Raw genomic sequence first — 10,000 nt, 5'->3', positions numbered from 1 at the left:
CGTTCTGAGGGGATTCGTTTAGGGTTTGGTTTTTATTTCAACATCCTCCCCCCCTCTCTCTCTCCACCTCCTTCACACACACACACATACATCCAACAACCCTGCACCCATAACCCACCTACACACATACAAAAGAACGCACACACGCGCACACACACGCACGCAAACAGACAGACAGATACACACACACACACACACATGAATGACATAATTCAAATCCCAGCCATGGTGTGTGTACCTCTCATCCTGCTTTTTCCTCATCACACGCACATATATACACACGCGCACGCAGCTACAGCCACACACACACACACACAGACACACACACAGACACACACACACAGACACACACACAGAATACTCAGAGAAAAAAACAACAAAAAACCACCCACACCTCCCCTCACCCTTAACAAAGTCGTTGTTCACTCATCCGCGAGGTTCCAGACTTTTTCGTCACGCATGGTTGCCCCGAACAGCAGGTGAGAGAACGAGAGTGACGGGAGATGAGAGACGGGGGAGGGTGGTGAGGGTGGAGGGGGGGGGTAGGGGTGTTTGTGTTGCTCTACCTGTAACCCGCAATGGCCTCTCCCCCCGCCCCCCCTGACCCCAGAAGGAGGGAGGAGGGGGGGGGGAGAGGTGATGGTGGTAGTGGTGGTGGTGTCTGTGCCTGCCTCCTCACAAGACTTTCCATTCTATTTCTTATTCGTTGATGTTGTCTTTTTCCAGGCGTACCGTTTTCAGTGCAGCGAGAGGCACTGGCCTGGTCGCTTTCTTGTGGAAACAGCGTCCTGAAGATATCGTTGTGGTAGGAAACAGCGTCTTGAAGACATCGTTGTGGTAGGAAACAGCGTCTTGAAGATATCGTTGTGGTAGGAAACAGCGTCTTGAAGACATCGTTGTGGTAGGAAACAGCGTCTTGAAGATACCGTTGTGGTAGGAAACAGCGTCTTGAAGATACCGTTGTGGTAGGAAACAGCGTCTTGAAAGTATCGTTGTGGTAGGAAACAGCGTCTTGAAGATATCGTTGTGGTAGTAAACAGCGTCTTGAAGATATCGTTGTGGTAGTAAACAGCGTCTTGAAGATATCGTTGTGGTAGGAAACAGCGTCTTGAAGATACCGTTGTGGTAGGAAACAGCGTCTTGAAGATACCGTTGTGGTAGGAAACAGCGTCTTGAAGATACCGTTGTGGTAGGAAACAGCGTCTTGAAGATATCGTTGCCTTTCCAAACGTTTCTTGACTCCCCCCTCCCCTCCTGTCACCCACCCCGATCTCCCTCCTCACCATCCCCTAAAAGTCGTTGTGACTGTGTGGTACTGGTAGTCCTGGTTTCTTGGTAAGCGGTGTGCAGTCTGGTGTGTGTGTGTGTGTGTGTGTGTGTGTGTGTGTGTGTGCGCGCGCGTGTGTGCGTGTGTGTGTGAATGAGTGTGTTGAATATAATGAATCATTCAATAAGGACTGGCCTATAAATCTTTAAAAAAAAAAAAAAGAACCCTGTCTCACTCTCTTCTTTAAAATAAATATGTAAATATGTACAAACACACACACACACTCACACACACACACACACACACATATATATATATATATAAACAAACAACAACAGCAAAACAATCACACACACGCGAGGACATGAATAAATAAAGAGATGCACAAATGAAACAAACAAATGAATAAATGATATTTTTAGCAGCAGCTGCAGCAGAGAGATAGACAGAGAGAGATAAAGAGAGAGAGAGACAGAAAGAGAGACAGAGTAAGAGAGACAGGGACAGACACACACACACACACACACACACACACACACAGACAAGAGAGAGATAAAAGAGAGAGAGAGAGAGAGAGAGAGAGAGAGAGAGACAGACAGACAGAAAGAGAGACAGACAGTGAGAGAGACAGGGACAGAGACAGACACACACACACACACACACACACACACACAGATAGATAGAGAGAGATAAAGAGAGAGACAGACAGACAGACAGACAGAGTGAGAGAGACAGGGACAGACAGACACACACACACACACACACACACACACACACACACACAAGTGCACAAAAAAGGAAAACACAAAGAAAAAGATGATCACAAGAAAACCCACAAAGACAAAAAAACAAAAACCAAACCGCGTTCAGTTTCAAACCCACTCTGTAATTCCCATCGGACACAAACAAACAAACAAACGAACGAATACAGAAACAAATAAATAACACAATCATATAATTTTCTTTAAAAAAAAAAAAAAAAAAAAAAGGGTAGCGAGAAACATTGCAGTCAAACAAACAAAACGAAAAAAGCAAACAAGCGGGCCAAAAAACAACAGCACGGAACAAACAAGCGATCGTGCTCAACTCAATTTCGCCCGCCTCATCCATCAATCTCGACAAATTTCCGTAAATCTCCTCCATGTAATGAGACCAGGAGGTGGGGAGAGGGTGGGGGGGGGGGGGGGGGGGACAGGAGAGGGGGAAGACGGAAGAAGAGAATGGAGAGAGGGTGACAGAGAAGGAGAGAGAGAGTGAGTGAGAGGGGAGAGAAAGAGAGAGAGAGAAGAGAGAGAGTGACAGAGAGAGAGAGAGAGAGAGAGGGGGAGAGAAAGAGAGAGGCAGACAGACAGACAGGCAAACAGTCAGACAGACAGAGTGATGGGTATGTTGTGAGGGACGGAAATTATCCGGACAGACAAAACAAACAAGCGGTGAACCACCACAGAACACTCCTCCCACCCCAACCCCTCCCCCCAACAAAAAAGACAAAAAGAGAAAAAAAAAAAAAAAGAGAAGAGAATAAACTAGATAAACTAAAATAAACAAAATAATAAACCAATCCACAAAAAGCCCACACGGAGAAGAAAACAACCGACTATACCCCCCCCATCCATCATTTTCCATATTATGACAACTGTGAGATTTAACCTAAATATTCATGGCCCCACAAGCCACTCCTCCTCTTCCTGCTCAGTGTTGAGCATGGATGCACTCAAGTGCGCTGCCCGCTCAGTCTTAGAGCCTAGTGTCGGCGTTGTTGTAAGAAAGCCGTCAGTAACCAGTTACCATTCCTCTGACCTGCCACAGATCTGATCCACATGTGTCTGATACCCAACACTCGTCACAGACAGTGAATGCACCAAATTGGAGCTCAGTCTATCAGAAAAAAGAAGAAGAAGAAGAAGAAGAAAAAAGTTCGATGATAAAAGGACATCGCAGACGGAGACCCATCACGTGACTTGAGTCGACCAATGTTCCCTCTAGCCCCTCTCACAAAGTGGCGTGTGATGCTCGTTTTAAAATTTTTTTTTTTAATATATATTTTTTTTATTATACATATTTTTATTTTTAGTATACATTTAAAAAAAACAACAAACCCTACAAACTCTGAATGCTGCGGACCGATGGCCGTAAAGGGAGAGTACTGCATTAGTGACAGTGACAGACAGCGGAAGCGAAAATCCTGGAGTCATTCCACAGCAGGGAGCCCAGGACACAGGGATACCTTTGGCCTGAAGCATTCACTGACGTCCCTCATTTCCCTTCTGGCTACAGGGTGTAAGTCCTCCATCTTGACAAGCTCTGTCATCCCCTGTCCCCTTCACAGTACATGACACGTATCTGTGAGTGTGTGCATTGGAACTCGTACGGTGCCATGATTACTTTGGGCCTGCACAAGAGTGGACGCATTTTGGTGAAGTCAATCTGAAATAACTTTCTTTTCCCCCTGTTTACTTTGAATGGGAGAATGTGTACTTATAATGTTACAAACGGGAGAGAAGAAACGAAAAGAAGGAAATAAAAAAAAAAGAAAGAAAGAAAGAAAAGAAAAGAAAAGACGACGAAACTTGAATTGCTTCCGGCCTCGGCCGAAGAAGCGACGATCCTTCATCATCTTCAGAAAAAACCCTTCCCCTCCCCCCCCCCCCCCCAAACCCCGTGCCCCCTCTCTCTCTTCCATCCCCCTCTCTGTCTGTCTCTTTCTTTCCCTCTCTTCACCTCTCCTCTGTCTTCCACTCTCGTTGTCTCTCTTTCTCTTCCACTCTCCTGTGTGTGTGTGTGTGTGTGTGTGTGTGTGTGTGTGTGTGTGTCTGTCTCATCTCTCTCTCTTTCCACTCTCCTTTCTCTCTATCTCTGCCACTCTCCTCTCTGTCTCTCTCTTCTACTTTCCTCTCTATTTCTCCCTCTCTTCCACTGTGCTGCCCCTCCCCCTTCCTCCCCCCCCCCCATCTCTCTCCTCCCTGGCATGGCAGAGCCGGGACAGCCAGAGGGGAGATCAATAAAGTCATCTGTTTGGGAAAAAAAAATGACAGCTAATCGTCTGCATCTCACAGCCCCTTCTCTCAAGACATTGATTCCCGCTCTGAGAGCAACAGAAGCAAAGTAAAATGGTTCCCCCGTTAGCTCTCTTCAAAGCCTGCCCACTTTCTGTGCAATGGCATGATTCATCCTGAGCAAATGGACCCGACCCCTCTCCCCCTCTCCTTCCTTCCCCCCCATCTCCTTGCTGGCCACCAGTCCAGAGCGCACCCCTGTGTCTGGAGAGTGCATCGTTTGCCCAGCCCCGACACACATGTATCTACACCCTGCGGTCTCACACTCACTTTTCTGCCCGGAACTAAACTCCTGACCAAGACGCTGCAGTCTGGACACGTCTTTCTTTTCCCCCGTGCGTCTGTCTGCTGCACTGTCTCTTCGTGTGGCTTTTTCCCCTTAATGTTGTGCTGTATAAGTAGGTTGAAGGTAAACTGGATAGAATGATTGTCATTTTCTTTCCAATGTTGTGTCCATTTTTTTTCTTTTCAACAGACAATGCATAGTTTTTCTGATGATACATATTTCTTATTCGTTTCTTGTTCACAGATTTCGGGCCGTTTCGCAAAGAGTGATATTAAACTAATCTAATCTCTTTTTCCGGGGAGAATATTATTATTCAATCTATATTTAGTAGACATTTTTCGTCTTCAGTTTCCTACATCTTGTATTGACGTTTGTCAGGGAAGGGTGGCATTAGCCATGGTGGAAATGATGTATGCCCAACAGGAAGGAAGGAAGGGAATGTACCACAACATGAACACAACGTCATTCCGCGACACGGTTTATCGGTAATAAATGCCAGCTTCCCTCCATTATCAGGTTTTACAGAAAATAAAGAAACGAGACAAGGGAGGATTTTCAAACACACAGGGAACGTGGCGCCCAGAATGACAGGATGATAGCCTGGGAAGAAAGAAAGAAAAAGAAAAAACCAAAAAACAAAACAAAACTGTAAACACCCGTGATTACATCTCCAAAGAGAAGTCAATAACACACAAAACAGAAAAGAGAAACACACGTTGAAAACTCAAAAGAAAAGACCCTCCCACATAAAACCAGGGGGGGATAGCATAAAGATTGATCATTGTTTAAAAAAAAAAAAAAAAAAAATCTTTATTACTGTCTTAAGATCAGGAAGTGTACGTGATTCAATGACTTCCCCCTAAGCTGTGGAGTGTAGCCGTGCGGGTGATTTGCTCCAATCACAGCCCCGGGCTCACTCCGCCTTCATCCGACATGTCCAGAAGGGGAGACAGCACGAAACCAAACAGCTCTGTGTGTGCTTTAAACCTTATCTGTGATCCGGAACACACTACAAGCCTTAACCGTCATCGCCGATATTTCATCTCATTCGGGCTTAAATTATTATCATTATTTTTTTTCTTGTTTTTTTGTTTTTATCTATTTTTTCACAACCACAAATAATGTCTTGGCTGAGTCACGTTTCCATTCGGGCCTCGGATAAACGCCAATTTCTTTTCCACATATATGGGTGTATATTGTCATTTCCATTTCCAGACAGCCGGGTACACTATTTTACTATTTTCATTTACACATAGACGAGTACATTATTTTCATTTCCAAAACAGACGGGTATACTGTTTTCAAAGACTCGGATCTTTCTACTCTGTCACCTACAAATGAAATAGACATCAACTGGGTCACTTTCATTAAAAAAAAAAAAAAAAAAAAAAAAAAAATCTGAGTCGGTCACCCCCACCCCCTTCCCTCTTGTGACGTTCTGAGGACGAAAAAATGAAAAGAAGGAAAATCTTACATTTCCAGACATTCTTTCATTTCCTACCCCTTCCCCCCACCCCTCCCCCCCCCCCCTCCCCAGCCGTCAAGGCCTTTTCGTACCAAATCAGACTCCCGGCCTTCCCGGCAGCCCCCTCCCTCCACCACGGGCCGTTTTGATGTGTAGTTTTGACAGGGGGTGGTGAAAACTTCTGACAGACTTATTTCAAGCCGGCCATGGCCCGGCACTCTGGATAATGAATGTCTGGCCAGAAAAGGTGCGCGCCACTGTCCGTCAGAAACGGGGAGAAGTCATTGTTCAAATTTCATGCTTCTCACTCCCCCTCCCCTCCCTCCACTGGCCCCTCCCCCTCCCCTCTTTGCTCCCCGGGTCACCTTGCCGCCTGGCCCCCCGTTCTGGGAAAAGCAAATTGAAGGCAAGTCGTGGACGGTTCTGCAAGAGGCTGCTGTGACATGCTGTCAGCACTTTTCATCTCTCGCTCTGACAGCTCCGATCACCCCGTACAACGCTTCATTTCAACACGGGGGCGGTGGGGGGGGGGGGTGGGTGTTCTTTGGGGAGGGAAAAAAAGAAAGAAAAGAAAAGAAGAAGAAGAAGAAAGTAAAGAAAAAAAAGGAAAAAAAAAGACATAAAAACTTCGCAGCGGCAGGGGCAGTTCAGTGAACGCGATCTCTCTCTCTCTCTCTCCCTCCATTCAGCAGACCATGCACTTGCTGTCTGTCTGTCTCTCTCCCACAAACACTCTGTCTCTGTCTGTCTGTCTGTCTCTCTCCCAAAAACAGTCTGTCTCTGTCTGTCTCCCACAAACTGTCTGTCTGTCTGTCTGTCTCTCCCTCCCTCCCCCTCTCCAATCAGCAGACTATGCACTTGCTGTCTGTGATCTGAACGAAGCAATGTTTTGGGCAGATCTCTCATGACAAAAAAGCCTATCTGATGCGATGCCATCAGCCACATGATGAGAAGAAGAATAGGCTGCTGCGCTGTTATTTTAAAACAATAACATACTGACCGATCGATTCGTTCGTTCGTTCCTTCATGTCTCCCGTCTTTTGCTGGAGACGCTGGTGAGATTTCTTCCAGGCTTTGCTGGGCTCTCCAGCTTCCGGTTGTTTTGTGTCCACACAACAGTGGGACTTCCCTTCTCAGGTTGACGATCACAGGTTGTATACACGTTGGACAAACACTTCTTGAAGCAACAACGTCGTTTACCTCCATTTGATGGGTAGGGTGTGGGGTGTGGGAGGAATTTCAGATAATGTTGAAGCATCAACTTGAAGGCTATAGCATCTACAATACAATACAAACGCAAATAAATGTAAAAGGTATGCCCTCTTTCACACTGCTACCGACGTTTGGTATTTCATTTCCTCATCCATTTCAATGTTCAGTATATTTTACTGCGGGCATTCAGCGGGGGGCCGAAAGCCACATCCGGGAACTGGGTTATAGTCACGTGCGCCAAAAGCCACAGCACGTGATATCGGTCCAGAACCGGAAATGCAGAATGCGTGCTGTTTGTGCTCTGAGCGTTGCAGGAAGCTTGTCGGTGATGGCCGTGTGGCGGGAGGGTGGGGGTAGGGGTGCGTGTGGGTTGGGCGGTTCAGGGTTAGAAAAATATGGTGTGGGGTTAGAAAAATAAACCAGCAGCGATGTTCGTGCCATTCTGCAAAGTAGGTCACCGAGTCGGACCTCTGACAAAGCAAGGAAAGCACTGACTGACCATGGACATCTCCACTGTTCGACTGCTTCAGTTCAGCTGTCCGACAAGCAAAATGTTATACAGTAAATAGTTCTACGCTTAAAGTGTTTTCTTCTTATTCTTATAACTCTATCAAATGAACGGATTTTAAACGTGTACCCTCTTTCAACATTCACTGGTGTCGACGTTTACCTGAAATAAGGTTTATTTCTAACGAGTCAAATGTACAAAAGAAATGATAGATAGGTATGCTTTGTATTGAGTCTGTGTTCTAAATTCGCAGTATCGAATTACAGTCTCTTCCCCGGCTAAAAAGGGCATGCGGGCGAGCGCACGTGTGTGTGTGTGTGTGTGTGTGTGTGTGTGTGTGTGTGTGTGTGTGTGTGTGTGTGTGTGTGTGTGTGTGAGACAGAGATAGAGACAGAGAGACAGAGCCTAAGCGCGAGCCTGTGTAAGAATGCTATTACACAACTATGCTTGACTAATCGTAACATTTTCTTTTTTGATTATCTTTTAAGATAACTTCTAGCCACAGAGAGAGAGAGAGAGAGAGAGAGTCAGACAGACATGGACAGATACAGAGAGACAGAACGGTAGAGAAACACACACACACACACACACACACACACACACACACACACACTAACACAAACACCACCACCACCCACCACACACACACACACACACACACACACCCACCCCCCACACCACACCCACGCCAGTGTAGCTTTAACTTTTCATTCTACTTTGTAAAACTTTGGATTGCTTCGATCCGTCAGGGCGACAGTGGCTGTAAATAAATAGACGGCCCCCGAAATGAAACGTGGCGCGGAGGGCTAGTCCCAGCAACGTCAAGCAGGAGGAGAATTGGTTTGTAGGGGGGGACTTACCACGGCTACCTAGCGCTTTTCATTGGCTTTTAGCTACCCTGGAACACTTCCATTCATCACAGTCACGACAGAGGGGTTTTAGCGGGGCGTGAGATAGCGCGAGACTTAGCCATGTCCTTCACGTGACTTTTGGCGTTGAAGCAAAAACAAAAACACCCCCCCCCCCAAAAAAAAAAACACACACAAAAAAGCCGTAAAAAAAGGAAGAAAAAAAAGGTCTGTCTGGGGGGGTGGGGGTGGGGGGGGGGGGGAAAAAAAAGTATATGGAATTATATACACTGTTGCTTCTCAACGACGTATAGGGACATGTCATCCACGTAAAAATCCACCCCACCATCCCTAAAAAGTGTTGGTAACAGTTTTCCGTTTCAGATGTGTGATGGTGCAACCCCCGCCACCCCCTCCCACCCCACTCTCCATCCCCCGGGGGGAAAAAAAATCACCACTGACTGGCGTTCCCTCCCCCTCACCCCACCCCACCCCTCCTAACCAATTTTGCCCCGGACTTTTTGAATCCGTCACACTCCATCTTCATGTCGAGAAGACTGGAGACTGTGAAGACAGATGGTGGCTGAAGAGGTTTCTAGAAGTGTACAGCTGAGAGGGGGAGTGGGGGGGGGGGGTCTGGGGGGGGAGGATGGATAAAAGGGCGGGATGGAGCGAGTGAGAGAGTGAGTGAGGGGACAGAGAGAGAGAGAGAGAGAGAGAGAGAGAGAAGGAAAAGGGAGGGAGGGGATGGAAACAGAATGTATAACCTACAGACAACTACCAAAAAGAGCCACTGAAGAGGGAAATAATACCATAGGCAGACAGATACTGTAGTTACACTGATATACAGAAAGACAGACAGATATACAGATATACAGATAGATAGATAGGTAGATAGATAGACAGATATAAACAGAGACAGAAAGACATACAATGAGACAAATGGACAGACATACGTACGGAACGAGACAGCCATATAGAAAAAGAGAAAACAAAGTCAAACGAAGAAAAACAAAGAGAACACCCACGTACCAGCACACACGCACGCACACACAACATACTAAACACACACGTACACACACAAACAACATTTCAACAACCCATAAACACCCCCCCCCCTTCTCCCCCATGATTCCCCCTTTCCACACACACACACACACACACACACACACACACACACACACACACACACACACACACCACCACCACCACCACCACCAACAACAACAACAACACGACACACCCCACTCACCTCATACACCATCTCGTACTGGCGGTCGTCAAAAAACGGATCATCCAAGTCCAGCTGGTGTGCCATCTCAATGTCGGTCAGTCCCATTTCGGCACTGGGGGAGAAG

General features: G+C 46.6%; 1 protein-coding gene across 5 annotated transcripts in view; it reads right to left on the bottom strand.

Annotated features, from left to right (window-relative positions):
- The window catches only part of LOC143284891 (PDZ domain-containing RING finger protein 4-like), a 536,817-nt gene that overhangs the window by 107,869 nt on the left and 418,948 nt on the right, over positions 1 to 10,000 (bottom strand). For all 5 annotated transcript variants that reach the window (XM_076592015.1, XM_076592011.1, XM_076592012.1 and 2 more), the window contains one exon: positions 9,895 to 10,000. This exon is cut by the window's right edge and continues 33 nt beyond it. In XM_076592015.1, coding sequence (XP_076448130.1) covers positions 9,895 to 10,000 — 106 coding nt within the window. The remainder of the gene's footprint in view (positions 1 to 9,894) is intronic.

The sequence above is a fragment of the Babylonia areolata genome, chromosome 8, assembly GCF_041734735.1.
Source record: "Babylonia areolata isolate BAREFJ2019XMU chromosome 8, ASM4173473v1, whole genome shotgun sequence".
Lineage (NCBI taxonomy): Eukaryota > Metazoa > Mollusca > Gastropoda > Neogastropoda > Buccinidae > Babylonia > Babylonia areolata.
Note: the sequence above shows the minus strand (reverse complement) of the source record. Positions and strands in the feature narration are given on the sequence as shown.